We start from the raw sequence: 15,520 nt of genomic DNA on the forward strand, positions 1-15,520 counted from the left end.
GTACAAATTATCGATTGTTGCACATACTCGCTAGCACAATAGTGGTTGATGACCTACTCAGTTTGCAATATTTAAGTGCATTCACGTAATCACGCAACATCACCGCCGACAAAAACTAAGGGGAATAGATTGGTAATAAAATATAAATCGATAAAATGCATGCCAATTAGTGTAGCGGTTTACCTCCGCCAGCAGCTCCGTTGGGGCAGAAATGCTTTCGTCCGCATCGGTATACTCGGAAAGGCTCTGGCTGAGGTCATCGTTCGAGGGTGATTGAATGATTAGCGTGTCACTGTCTACCGCTGCTGCAATCGGCTCTGCAACTGCTATTAAACCAGCTGACGCTGCCGCTGCCGTATTGCTGGCCAGGAGCGTGTTGCCGTTTGCTTCGTCCAAGAAGTCCTGCTGAACCGAAAAGTGTTGGGGCGGGAGACGAAAACGGAAAGGTTAGCGGGTTCGGAACATTACTTCTTTCCACGAACAGCTTTGGAAGTACTTTGCTGTTTTGGCACTAGAAACGATTTACCGGTGCATTTTTATAGTCGATATGTGTTTCAGCATATGTGTTTGAATTTGCATTTAGACGCTCGATAAATTTCCTCTATTTGCCTCGCATTGATCTGAATATCAGGGTTGTTACAGTCGGCGCGGATTTTGCGTTTTGTGCGGATTTTGCGTTTCTCGCGAATTTGGCGCGTTTTTACTACTACATGGCGCGGATTTCGCGGAAAGCCTTTCCATCTTGCTTTCAGCTACCTAGAATATTGAATATTGAAGAATTTCGCACCAATTCGACTGAGTAGTTGGCAGCACCCTCTCATTTCAATTCAATGAAACTTTGTGGGTGCAAGTCAATTAAGCAATTTTGCCTACTTGTTTCATTTTTTTTTTTCAAAATATTATGTGGACTAGTATTTGAAAAAGACTGATTTTTTCCGATTTATCTACTGAACAAGGGAAAAATTTACAAGGAATGACTTTTGGGAATTTGTCAGAAATTTCATTTGAAATTATTGAGAAAAATTACTTTAGAAACAAAAAGTGATTTGAAAAAAGGTCTTATGTGATTTAAAAAAAAATTCCAATCACAATTGATTCTTAGATAAACAATTAAGGTGCCGCCACTCAGACGCAAATACACCACTGCAATAGTTTCTAAGACATAATTGATCGTATAAAGCATGGTAGGCTACAAACTATTTTGTCTTGACGGATTAGTCCAGGGTCTCTATGTTATAGCTTTTGACAGTACAATCTCATGCTATACATTTATATCGCATACTTTTAAGCCTATGAGCTCATAGTTTTCGTGCTTCGTGTGGCAGCACCTTTAAACTGTCTAAAACTTTTCGGAACATTAAAAAAAGAGCACTCTTAAGGAGTAAAAGCTTATCTAACAAAAACTTCTCTATTTAAAAATCTCAAATTTATTTAAAATGCAAATATCCAATTTTGTTCAATCTTTAATTATTTTATCAATGTGTTCATTTTACCAACGTTCAAATGTTTTTTTAGTACAAACGCGAACAAAGGTATCACCGCACCGCAAACAAACAGACGTGTCACGAAATTTCTTTTCGTGGATTTCAATAACAGTCAATTCAAATAAGTTTGAGTTACGCGGAATAAGGCCACCCGCAGCGGTGATGTCACTGACAGGGTTATCAATAACATTTTGGTATAAACTAGAATAATGTTGAAAATAAAAGTGGAAAAAACTGGAATCCTAATATAAGAGGAACAAAACTAACATGTGAGAATTCGATTAGACAAAGCTTATTTATTCGCTTAAGATGTTGCTTTATATGGGTTTTCTCTAAATTTTATTAAATCGCGTGTCAATTTCGCAAATGGAGATTATATACCACAGATATGACAAGGCGCCAATCACTCAATATGTATAGTATTCTCGCTCCTGGTCACAATCAAAAATATTTAATTACGCCTAAGTCAGCCCTATTCGAATACAGAATTTACAAAATTTTAAAAAGTTGCTTTATCCATTATTGACCCTTTTGCTTCTACATTGTTTTTATATTTTTTAATCCTATGTCATATCATGTTGCTATTAATTTGGATGAGTTCGTGCGAGCAGAGGATAGAAAGAAAAAAATTAGTAAAATCCTTGAAGGACATTTGAGATGTAAGGTATATAAATAATATATCATTGAATTAAGCAACTCTTGGAGAATAGAAAAACAATTATTGCTATTTTTTTACAAAATGGCGGCTGTGCAGCGATTGCCGTGAAACGTTTTTTCGAAAAGTTCTTCCGTGGCGAGCAGTAGAAGTCGTGCCCAACGCCACCTATAACCAAAACAAAAATTTTTTCATTATCTACATAAGTGTCGCTAGTGAAATATACATTATCATATTTTTAGAATTTTTCTCCGCAAAATGGCAACAGTTTGAAAAAAAAAATTCTTTTTAGACAAAAAAAATCTACTTTTATTGTTTATAACTTTTGTTGTTGTTAATCAATCACCAAAATCGTGTGTACTTCACTAGATAAACTAATGAAGAAGCTACAGTTAAAATTTCAAGTCAATCGGATGTAAACTTTTTCAGTTCTACTGCTCGCCGATTTTGAAAACATGGTTTTGAGAAAAACGCGTTCAAAGTTTCAATATGCTATAAATCTTTAGAATCCCAATAATAAAGCCCCTAATAATTTTTTCACCTTCAGTCAGCTATCCCTGAGCCGTAAAGTTGTCCTTTCTGGGCTTTATTTTCCTCTTATTTCTTTCTGTTATCTGATGTTAGGCTGCGCTTAGCCTCGTTCGCGATATCAGACATGCGATGCTTACCGACTTTGACTAGGTTGGCGTTCAATTCCACGCAAAACTCAAACTTGTCACTCATATTTAAGTACTTTTGAATATAACTCACAGTTAAAAAGTATAGAAAAACTCAAACAAAGAACGTACACAACGAGAACGGCTGATCGACGTAACAAAGGGAAATTGTGAGTAAACACGTGCTGTAAAGACGCTATAACGATCCAAACTTGATGCCGCGACCTCTATACTTCAAATTTGAAACACAATAACGATCAAAGGTAACTTCTGCTAGTTTACAAAGCCTCGAAAAACGAGCATCGCCAAAATAATCGAAAAATGTGATTTTGGAGCATAAAAGTTGTTCGATAAAAATTGATTTAAACGAATTTTGAGTTTAGATCAGTACTTGGGCGATGTAGATTTTGATTCTATGATAGTTTTGGCATGATTTAAGCCAATATCAAAAAATGACAAAAAAAAATTTTTTTGGTATATATTACCTCTTAAAAAATATTTTTAAAATAGACAAAAACAATGGGAACTTGAGCTGATAAAAAATGTGGATAAAACTGCAAAATATACAAAAACTGGATGATTTTGTGATTCAACTGTTTAACTCGAGAAAAACTTGAAGAATCTAGTTTAAATTGAAACATTGGCATCTCTGGTAACATTTTTTTTAGAATTCTGTATGGAGCTTACTTATAAAAATGTTTTGAACTGTTATTTTTAGCAAAACTTTATATGAATTGCATTATTAACTACTGATTGAATGTTCCCGGCAATGTACTGGATTAACGAGTTAAATTTTAAAGTATGTATCAAACCTCTTAGTCCACATTTTTTAAATTTCGTCATTCAATTCTCTCTTCAAACATCAATTTTATATCTTACTGGTGCGTTACTCGTTATAATCATACTTTTCTAAAAAAAGGAAAGAAGAGAAAAAATCAGTGATACGAACATTTTGCATTTATAAATATGGTTGTTAAACATTTTTTTTCAGCATTATTCCTAATATTGGTGCAGTAAGAGTTTTGACTTACGATGAACTTTAGTTTCTAAAGTTCATGTTCAAAAGTTGTTGACGAAAGACAAAATTCAAATGTCCTGCGTTTTAGACTCAACACAAATTAGCTATACATTAGCGTGGGACAAAAAATTCAGCTACAAGTCAGTCAGCTCAAGGCAAGTCAGCTACAAGGTTCAGTTTCCATACGCGTTTTATGGAATAATCCACTTTTCTAAACTTATTCTCTAGAAATGTCCAGTTTGCTCTTATGAATACATCGATGAATGATATTTGCAGGAAAAACTCTTCTGAGGACTGTAAGGCGCTACGATGCTTGTAGAAATCATGCATGAATCAATGATTTTTAATAGTTTTTTTCGGCTCGGATTTAGTCGTGAGGCGCGGATCTTCAACCCCGTAGCGCGGATTTTGCGGATTCGAAATCAAGATTTCTGTAACAACCCTGGAATATGTAGAACGTTTTTTTTGACATTTATTTAAAACTACACAGATTTGAATAACGTGAAAGGAAAGTTTGGTAAGAAATACTGTTAAACCATTTAAGATATGTTCTACGCAAAAATAGCAATCAGATTGATTACTTTAAATGGAAAAGTTGATTTGAGGTTGTGTATAACACACGACCGCAAGGCTAACGTATAATTATAAAGTCTTATGTCGATGTTTTCCTTGTAATAGGTTGTTTTTCAGAGACCGAATGTTACATTTTAGATTTAAAAATGGCAATCGAGGTCGATTTAAGGTCTCTGGTCATCGTTCCAATTCTGGACGTACTCATATTAGGCGATAAATATTTAGTCATTTTATCCAAAGACCGGAAGTGTCCATCTAGTTCTTCAAAATTGCGTCTAGAGTTGATTTTCGATTTCTCGGTATATTCTTGTTCCGCAAACATGCAAATTGGGTGGAATTCGGCCCTTTTCGGCGGATTCTCGAAAACTGGTAATCACAATCTTCTTCTCTCAGGTCGATTTCGAGCCTTTAGATATTATCCCGATTCCGAAAATACTTATGTTGGATGTTATTAATCTTTGTTTTCTGATTGATCAAAACAAGGCTCTTCATTTTTCAATAGTACAATAGTTAGCATCACAAAATCACAATTTTCCGCATTTTGCTAGAAGTCTAGCTAATTTCTGATTCGATTGCTGCAAGAATGAAGAAAATATGTTCATAACTGACTGAGTTATTAGCATTTGAAGTTGGACAATTTGCACGCCCATCCGAGAACGTTGCCGTTAGACGTCAAAAATTGCGTAGTCCCTTTTTCACTTGAGGCCACATTCAAATATACACATATAAAAACTATTTGATGAAGCTTTGCGCACTCGTAGCTTAAACTTGACGCGCAATAAATGTTTTGTGAAAGACAATCTACATATTTTGGCAGCACAATAACCACTGTATTCCTACGATAATAGATGTGCTTGATAAAAGTGTTAAATCTTTCAAGTCTAAAGTGGCGCCTGCTGAAGTATTTAGTGTATTTTGTACAATAAACATCATCGTCAATAGATGATTTACGATTACTAGACTCATAGTTCATGTGATTTTACAAACTTTCTATTTCTTTTAAACTACACATCAGAACATCACTGTTATTAACTTCAACTCTTATCTGCAGTTACTCTCGACTGCTGGTAACAACTTACTTATAACAATGCTGCGTTTTTCGGTTAAGGGATTAGCGTTTAGCGGAGCAAAACTTACCAAAAAAGATGAATAAAAAAACATTCTAAATCAAAGTAATGGAAAAAAAAAATAATAAAGTTCAGCGTTGTTTTTTTTTATAAGTCAACCTAATGAGGCCCATTACAGAAGACGAGGCGAGCGGCAAGTTACTCGTCAGACCAATTTTGGTATTACAGATGGTGAGTTGTTTGGAATTTGGACCAGTAGCTCATCTACGAAACTGCTCGACTCGTTCGTGACTCAGCTATCATCAGCCAAGTTTCACTCGCGTTCCGTAACACAACATTTTGCTTACCTCGTCAGTGACTTCACTTGGCAATAACTTACGCTTGCCGTTCACTAAATAAAATTCTTGTTTGCAGAAGTGGCGAGAACAAATCCTTGCGCTTGTTTTGCTCTCAGCAGCAGGCAGATTTGAAAGTCCAGGAATGTAGAGAAGGCTTACATGTGACACAAGCTTTACTATTCACCTGTGTGTTGAAACTCCACCTTCACTCCATGCAAAATGCATGTTACTATCACAGGACGGAATAATGCATTTTATCTTGCACAACATCACACGATAAGCGTTACAATAATAGTATATTCGATAAAAAATCGCAACAAAATTAGCGAAAGAACCCGAAACATAAATAAACGAACTCGGAAATATGAAAATGTAACCACGGTTACCAGTCTCCCCTACTCGTGATTGCGCATGAAAAGAAACGTCAAGGAACCATTGGCTGGTTCAGCATGGCGGCGGTTCTTGTTACGCTCGCTTTATATGTAATCTGACAGCCACTTCTAGCCCCTGCTCAAAACACAACGCTCTCCATAACTTCACACCATTAAGGTGAAACGGGATTGTGGCCTTTTCCTATACAATTTTGAGGTTAGAGTTCTTTTTACTTTTGTAGTTTGAGCGTAAAAATTTCGGCTTCCACTAAATAAACAGCACTCAAATTGCTACTTCAGGCATGCAACAGTTGTGAAAACAATTGATCAAAGTTCCATGTACGTAGTCTTCATAAATCAAGAAAAAATTAGATTGCAAAATTCGAGTTGATCGCGACCACGTCCCGATTCACCTTAAAACGGAATCTAATGTGTTTACTAGGGTGGGGAATCGTTATATGGAAAAAACGAAACTTGATAGCAGAAAGCCAGAACCAAGTTTTTTTTTGTTCTATTTGGGACCCCAAACAATCCTAAATTTATCGGAAGTCGATTGGTTTTGTCTCCGCTTGGCGCATTGCATTTCAAATTTATATGGAGATTTGTATGGAAAAACCAACTTTTTTGCATTTTCCATTCTAAAGAGCTCAAAATGGCTCAAACCATAGGTTTCATGATTTCAAATGGTAGGTTTTTTGATGCCCAACAACTTGGCCGAAGACACTAAAGAGCTAGGGTGTTTCAAAAAAATACTAGAGTTGTTCAAAGTTGAGTATGTCGAAATTCATGTTGTAAATCATTTTTTCTGCCAACACTGCCAGTGTACCGGCGTCAGTCAGATTTCCATCAGAAGTAACCTCTGAAACACGTTGTAGATTCTACCTACGCCTTGAATAGTGACCTGAATTTGTTTGTTTGATCCAGCTGAGTGTATGAACTCGTTACGACAGGTTATTTCTCGACTACTTTGTGATAAGGTCGTATGTCGAAACGTAAACATAACGAGTGAGAGATGATTTGTGCTTGGGAAGTAAAAGGAATATAACTCTCACTCGTTTTGTTTACGTTTAGACATACGACCTTATCACAAAGTAGTCGAGATTTCTGATGGGAATTCTACTGGCGCCGGTACATTGGTAGTGTTGGCAGAAAACAAGATTTTCTGCATTTAAATCGACATACTCAACTTTGAACAACTATAGCTCTTCTTAGGGACATCCTAGCTCTTCAGTGCCTTCTGCCTAACAACGCATCTAAAATACTATACTTTTACATAATGTAGTGCATTATCAGATCATTATTGAGCTCTCTAGAAAGGTAAATGCAAAAAATTATAAATTTTCATATAAATTTGAAATGCAATGCGCCAAGCGGAGACAAAACCAATCGACTTCCGGTAAGTTTAGGGTTGTTTGGGGCCCCAAAAGAAACCAAAAAAAACTTGGTTCTGGAAATTGATCACTTTTCCTCACCCTAGTGTTTACATGTGTTATAAACTGACATTATGATGCTGCAAATTTATACAATGTTGCCAGTTTTTTTGCTTGTATATTTCGGAAAAGCCAATGCGTACTTTTACCCCGTGCGTACTTTTACCCCTCTCTACTCTATCATCAAATAGCTATCTATCCTTGATAAGGAGGAGGAGGAGAATTGAATGTGGATTTATTTATTTCCAGTTTGAGCTTTGGGGCCACACCTTTGTTGACCAGCGTTATTGTTGGCAAATTATAGAACATATAAAATGATCTAACGGGGTGAAATCTTGTGAATAGGGTGCGTAAGGAAATAGTTAGTATTAAGTTTATTGATTTTGGCCGTTGCAAAACACTTGCGCGAATTAGGCTTGAAGTCTGCAGTGTTCGCAATATGGCTTTTTTAATGGAATATGTCTCACGCGCATCCCAGAAACTAACGCAACACGTTGCCAGCGCATCGGAACTACAGCTCATACAGCCTCGATTAAGCTCTACCATGCTGGTAAAATAGAGGGTTCCCAGACCTTTTGCTCGATGGAGCATTTTTTCAAGCCAAAATATTTGGTGGAGCACCTGCACTTTTAATCAATGAGGAAATAAATCCAAAAATGAAGGTTGGTTAGCAAATGTTGATAAGTGTAATTCAAGAACCCGCTGCGACCTGTCATCTCTAGCGCGAGCGTCCTTGAACTCTTCGAGGTGCTAACTAGAATACGAGCAACATTAGTGAAGATCGGGTCTCAATCTCAGGCATTGCAGCTGAAGCATGGTTAAGATAGCAGGGCAATCATATTAATAAGTGAGGATTTTGTTAACTGTCCTGGCTAGTATGTCCTTACGACGCTCTTCAAGGGGTTTTATGTCAACCAGCAGGCAAAGGCTTCCGTATGGCGGCAAACGATCCGGGTTCCTTCATGGCAATCTGCGAAAAAATTCTTCGGGTGAACAGCTTTTGAATGCGTTTGATTCGCTGTGTCCAAAAATCATAGTAAGGATCCCAAACAACGAAGGCATTTTCTAAAACTGAGCGCACAGAGAGCAGTAGAGTGTGCGTAATGTGCCAGGGTCGTGGAACTCCTTCCTAATCCAGAATATTAAACAAACTTGACGATTGGGACGATATCAAATTCGCAAAATAATACTGCCCAAATGACATTCTAGTGTCCAACAAAAGTAGGCTGACCAGACGTACCGTTTTGAACGGGACAGTACCGTTTTTTCGACTATTTTTAACCGTCCCGTCCTTTTGCCATTTTGTACCGTTTTCGGATTAACCGTCCTGTCCTTTTGCCATTTTGTACCGTTTTCGGATACCCCTTGAAAAAATCTTAAATAGAGCTTTGCATTGAAATTTTCCTAAATGGAAAATAAGTTTCCAAGCAGCCAGGATTTTTTTAATATCTCAGTAATACGTTTGTGCCTTCCTGACAGAACTGCAGTGAATAGACTAAAAAGTCGCGATTGAAAGTTGAGACTATGAAAATTGTTAGTCAAAATTTCGATCATCATGTGACAAATTTCAGGAACTCATTGCTTAAAATTACACTCTTCAGGATCGGGTAAGTTCATCAAAGCAATGAATAATTCTTTGCCTGCTTTGGTTGGATAAATTTTTCAAAAAGAAATTTTATCATGTGTACCGTTTTTTATCCCGAGAAAATCTGGGCAGTCTAAACAAAAGTCCCAAATCAGTTACAACGTCGCTACGATGTAAAGCACTGTCAGCAATAGGATAGTTAAATAACATCGGCTGTTTTTTTTTGCGCTGAAAGCAGATCGTGGTACATTTGGAAATGCTCAACATCATATAATTGTGTAGGCAACAGTCGTTCGAATAACATTTGAAGTCTACAACAATCATCATGTTTGTCAATAATTTGGAATATTTTAGTATCATCTGCATACAATAATTGTATGCAGATAAAATAATTTGGAATATTGACGTTGGACTAACGTCTATATCGAAGTTAGGCTCCTGAATTTGAAAATCTCGTAATTCAACCAGGGAAAACCAGGGAAAAGTGGTCAGGTTTTGAGCGCTTATATATCAGCCATTTCTTTTCCGAATTTCGAGGTTTTGGCATCAACCGATCAGAAATTCTTTTACGGTTGAATTTATGTAACAAAAATAACCTTTTGTTCGAGATACACTATTGAAAAATTGATAAATCACATCGATTGTCTAAATCATACCGAGCAACCAATCACTACCTCTCATCACAAGCACAGTCGACACTAACGGATACAACCGATCTGACTTTGTAAACAGTCTGCAGCTTTCAACCAATAACGAGCTCGCTTTCGGCAGCTGCAACAGGTGTTTCGCCACCGTTTTAAAATGCTTCTTTTATCATTACCACTGAACAGATTCTAAACACCAATGGCTTGATTGATAGGGGAAATATTGCGCAAGATTGTCATATAATAATTTAAATATGTTTTCGATACTAAACTAGATAAAAGTTGTGTTAAAAGTCGTGCACATTCAACCAATCACAAGCTCGCTTGTCCTTTGCTCGCGGATGGATTTTTGCTTTCGGCTATATAATAGCCTGCGTCGTCTCATAGCAGTCATCAGATAACAAGTGGATAGTGATGGGAAATATCGCCCAAAACGGACATCGATAACAATCGATAATTTCGGGGCTTTTATCGATATTATCGATAAGTATCGATAATTTGAGTCAACGTTTGCGGTAACAAAAATTTTTTCAGATGGTGATGAAAAAAAAACTATTTCAGATGGTGGTGGAAAAGAAAACAATGACAGATAATTGAGTTGGATAAATTTCCCATGGAAGGTTATCATGTTAGCTTCCTCACAAAAAAAATATTACGTCCTTGCGTGCAGCCTCCCGGCAGTTAACCGAAAGATTCGCCATGGCGGACGAAAACATGCGTGTAGCCATGTTTTTAAGCTCTTTCTTCGTTTTTTTATTAATTCCTCCTTCGTTTTCGCGACAAAATTGTTGGAATAGGTCTTGCGCTTCAAGTTTTTCCAGAAATTCTCGATGGTAAGCAGGTGGGGAACATTGGGCGGCTTCGCCAACTTCGGTACCACATCGATATTCAGCCGCTCCATCTCCTCCAACGATCGCTTCGAGTAGTTGGCCGACGTCAAATCTGGCCAGAACACCGTGTCTTCGCGCTTATGTTATTTCTTGATGAACGACGCAACTTCCGACAGACACTTCTTACTATAAATTTCCCCGTTCACGGCCAGCCTGGAGCGAAAGAAGAGCAACTTTGACATCCCTTTCTCACTGATTGTCAGCCACAGCCGCTCCTTCTTGGGGTGCACACTTCCTTCGTGGGGGAGGTAAAATACGAAGAGCCCTGCTAGTCGTTGCCATACAGGGTGAGATAGGTCTAGTCGTCCAATGCCACTGTCGCGTCGCGATTCGCCGGGAAAATCGACTTGACCATCTTATTCAACCGCTGTCACTGCGTCATTGCCTGCAGCTCCGAGACCAGTGGACGGGACTGCCGCTTCCTGCATGTATGTCCATGTTCTCCAGATGCTTTTTCACTGTTTTAGAGCATGCACCAACCTCTCGGCAAAGTGCACGCAGCGATTTAGCCACTTTTCCCTCGGTCTTCCTTTTCAGCATCCTTTGAAGCTTCTTGTCGCTCAGGGTCGTTGGCCGTTCGGAGCCGGGCTTTCTTTCGATGCACTGATCGTTGTCCAATAGTATCAAGATGTTGTAGATGCACGAACCGGCATACCCGGCATCCACAAAGTGCCGCACGATGTTCGTTTTTGACGCGGCGGGGTACCGTTTTTTGAACGCGCACACTTCTGAACGGAGTAGCTTCACTTTTTTCGTCATCACAGTTAGAGTTTGACTGATGGAGCTGTCAATTTTTTTTACTAACTCATGGGTTACTATGATTGATGATGCATGAGTAGTTTCGTCGGTGCGATTAAAGGTAAACCCATGAAAAATCGGCAATTTTTGTCCATTTTTTTCACCGCAAACGTTATCCGACAAAGGCAATTTTACTATATAAAGACAGACAGAGATGGCCCAAACAGAATGGATACGTTTGCGTTGCGTTGACATCAATGTGACAGTAAATGTATGGGCTAACTGTCAAATTGCCGCAAACGCAGCCGCAACGTATCCATTGTGTTAAGGCCTTGAATGACAAATCTTACGATACTGCGAATGAAAATTCAAACAACCGGACGAGTTAAACAGTTTGTTTTGGAAAGTCTTCGGGTTTTACGCCGGGAGTGCTTTCTACGGAGTAGTTTCAGGCCGAAGTTCATTTTGAAGGTTGTATAATAAGGGAAATAATTTAGGCAGGCAAAATTCTGTCAATTTTTAAATGGCCAAAACTTCACGAAAAATGAATCAATTCTGACAAAACATGTTTCATTTTACTGAAAAACTGTCCTAGTTTCCTAGTATTACTTGAGAACTGGACGTGACCAAGGGTCACTGGAAATGTTTCGGATTTCCAGACTCTGTGCCTGCAGTGTAAATTTTTGCAGCGCGTAGAACTTTTCCTGACATTCTGTTTCACTTAGGTTTATATGTTGTCAATAAATCAGAATTTATTTCGGGTTTATTGGAAGCCAAAGATTGAAAATTCGCCAAGGAATCATCGAGGTATGAATTTATTAAGTATGGGTGTTGATTTTGGCGGTTTTGTTCCCGGTTGGCGGTTGGGTACTAATTTTCTTTGAGCTTGCAGCACTCTAGCAGAATTCAGTCGAACATTGTGGGTGTGTAGGTCTTATTAAACCAAGCAACTTTGCAATCTTGCGTTTGGAAAGTTATCTGGATTAACATTTAAAAAGGTCAGATTATTTTCACGCGGATTTTCTCTAAAAGGTTATTTATGCAGATTTTCAAATTAACGTGGATTTTTACGCGCGGTTTATCAAGCGGATTTCTGTATTAACATGGTTTTTTCACGAGGCATGTATCCCCCGCGTAAGAAAATCTAACTGTATTTGAACCTTTTTCTCATGAATCAATATATCTTAGTCAAAATTATCTGAACTTTCCTTCAAAAATATAAAAAAAATGAGTTGAAGATCCTACTCTGAAAAACATATAATTTTAAAAACAAAAAATGATTTTAGAAAATATCGGTGATCTCAGATTTTTAAATGAAGTATTTTAGATACACAATTTAGTTGCCTAAAACGTTCTATGCGTTGCAAAAATGTACACTTTGACACACACTCTTGAAATCCGAAACATTTTCGGTGTAGGTTGGTCACACCAAGTTCCCAAGTAATACTAATATAATACTATTCTCCAGTGAAATGAAACCGGTCATCAAAATTGATTCATTTTTCGTAAAGTTCTGGCCATTTAAAATTCGAGAGAATTTTATTTATCTCAATTATTTTGTCTACCCCCTGTATAAACCAAGATACTTTTTTGGCGCAACAATTTCGTTGATTTGGATTTTTAGTGCAACTGAAAATTGTTTGTTGGGTAACAGATACTTTAAACTTAAACAGTTCCAAGTTAAACTAAACAATTACCAGAGAATTACCAATAGACTGCCGCTATGCATGTCCATCATATTATAAAACTTGGCAAGCCAAAGAAAATGCTTTTAATTACAATTTCGTATCATTTCTTTTTATGAGATTGTGCAAAAAGTTTGGATACTTTTTTAAAGTTCTAAGTTGTGGAATTCATCTGTTCTTAGGAAACTATAAACTATAAATATCTTTTTAGTTACCATTATTTCTCAGAAACTCAGTGACATCCGGGGCGAACCTTTATACCACCCCCAACAATGCTAAATCTTGTCGAATAACAGCACCCAACAAATACCTAGCGGCAAAAGCAACTCCTGGGGTAGGGTAGGTGCGGTAGGTGAGGTCTCCTTCTTTTGGGTCTCCTCCAGTAACCAGCCGCACTGACTTGTGCTCACCCTTATAATATCGATAATTATCGTTAACGTCAAAAAATTAACGATAATATCGATGACCAGCATTTATCGATATTATCGATAAGTATCGATAAGTTTCCCATCACTAGTCTCATAGCAGTCATCAGATAACAAGTGGATAGTGATGGGAAATATCGCCCAAAACGGACATCGATAACAATCGATAATTCCGGGGCTTTTATCGATATTATCGATAAGTATCGATAATTTGACAGCTAACGTTTGGGTAAAAAATTTTTTTTCAGATGGTGATAAAAAAAACTGTTTCAGATGGTGATGAAAAAAAAACTACGACAGATAATTGAGTTGGATAAATTTCCAATGGAAGGTTATCATGTTAGCTTCCTTACAAAAAAATATTACGTCCTTGCGTGCAGCCTTCCGGCAGTTAACCGGAACATTCGCCATGGCGGACGAAAACATGCGTGTAGCCGTGTTTTGAAGCTCTTTCTTCGTTATTTTTTATTAATTCCTCCTCCGTTTTTGCGACAAAATTGTTGGAATAGATCTTGCGCTTCAAGTTTTTCCAGATGGGAAGATCGATGGGAAGCAGGTGGGGACATTGGGCGGATTCGCCGACTTCGGTACCACATCGATATTCAGCCGCTCCATCTCCTCCAACGATCGCTTCGAGTAGTTGGCCGACGTCAAATCTGGCCAGAACACCGTGTCTTCGCGCTTATGGTATTTCTTGATGAACGACGCAACTTCTGTCAGGCACTTCGTACTATAAATTTCCCCGTTCACGGCCAGCCCGGAGCGAAAGAAGAGCAACTTTGACATCCCTTTCTCACTGATTGTCAGCCAAAGCCGCACTTTCTTGGGGTACTTGGTCTGTGAAATAAACTTTACCTCGGTGCTCACTTCCTTCGTGGGGGAGGTAAAATACGAAGAGTCCTGCTAGTCGTTGTCATCCAGGGTGAGATAGGTCTAGTCGTCCAATACCACTGCCGCGTCACGCTTCACCGGGAAAATCGACTTGACCATCTTATTCAACCGCTGTCGCTGCGTCATTGCCTGCAGCTCCGAGACCAGTGGACGGGACTGCCGCTTCCTGCATGTATGTCCATGTTCTCCAGATGCTTTTTCACTGTTTTATAGCATGCACCAACCCCTCGGCCAAGTGCACGCAGCGATTTAGCCACTTTTCCCTCGGTCTTTCTTTTCAGCATCTTTTGAAGCTTCTTGTCGCTCAGGGTCGTTGGTCGTCCGGAACCGGGCTTTCTTTCGATGCTCTGATCCAATAGTGTCAAGATGTTGTAGATGCACGAACCGGCATACTTGGCATTCACAAAGTGCCGCACGATGTCCGTTTTTGACGCGTTTTTGACGTGTTGATTTTGGCGGTTTTTTCCCTGTTGGATATACTTATGCTCTTTGAGCTTGCAGCACTCTAGCAGAATTCAATCGAACATTGTGGGTGTGTAGGTCTTATTAAACCAAGCAACTTTGCAAACTTGCGTTTGAAAATTTATCTGGATTAACATATAAAAAGGTCAGCTTATTTTCACGCGGATTTTCTCTAAAAGGTTATTTATGCAGATTTTCAAATTAACGTGGTTTTTACGCTAATTCTCGAATTAGAGCGGTTCATCAAGCGGATTTCTGAATTAACATGTTTTTCACGAGGCATGTATCCCCCGCGTAAGAAAACCTAATTGTATTTGAACCTTTTTCTTATGAATCAATATATCTTAGTAAAAATTATCTGAACTTTCCTTCAGAAATATAAAAAAAATGAGTTAAAGATCCTACTCTGAAAAAAATATAATTTGAAAAACAAAAAATGATTTTAGAAAATATAGGTGATCTCAGATTTTTTAAATGAAATATTTTAGATAGACAACTTAGTTGCCTAAAACGTTCTATGCGTTGCAAAAATGTACACTTTGACACACACTCTTGAAATCCGAAACATTTTCGGTGTAGGTTGATCACACCAAGTTCCCAAGTAATAC

At 38.1% G+C, this 15,520-nt stretch overlaps 1 protein-coding gene across 2 annotated transcripts in view; it reads right to left on the minus strand.

Annotated features, from left to right (window-relative positions):
• Positions 1 to 15,520, minus strand: part of LOC129722691 (uncharacterized) — a 35,768-nt gene that overhangs the window by 2,065 nt on the left and 18,183 nt on the right. Inside the window, exons 2-3 of one of the 2 annotated variants that reach the window (XM_055676369.1) lie at positions 184 to 402; positions 58 to 115 (exon numbers count right to left, since the gene is read on the minus strand). In XM_055676369.1, coding sequence (XP_055532344.1) covers positions 58 to 115; positions 184 to 402 — 277 coding nt within the window. Of the gene's footprint in view, positions 1 to 57; positions 116 to 183; positions 406 to 15,520 lie in introns of both variants that reach the window. The other variant, XM_055676359.1, reaches the window with a different exon arrangement.

Source organism: Wyeomyia smithii, chromosome 1 (assembly GCF_029784165.1).
Source record: "Wyeomyia smithii strain HCP4-BCI-WySm-NY-G18 chromosome 1, ASM2978416v1, whole genome shotgun sequence".
Lineage (NCBI taxonomy): Eukaryota > Metazoa > Arthropoda > Insecta > Diptera > Culicidae > Wyeomyia > Wyeomyia smithii.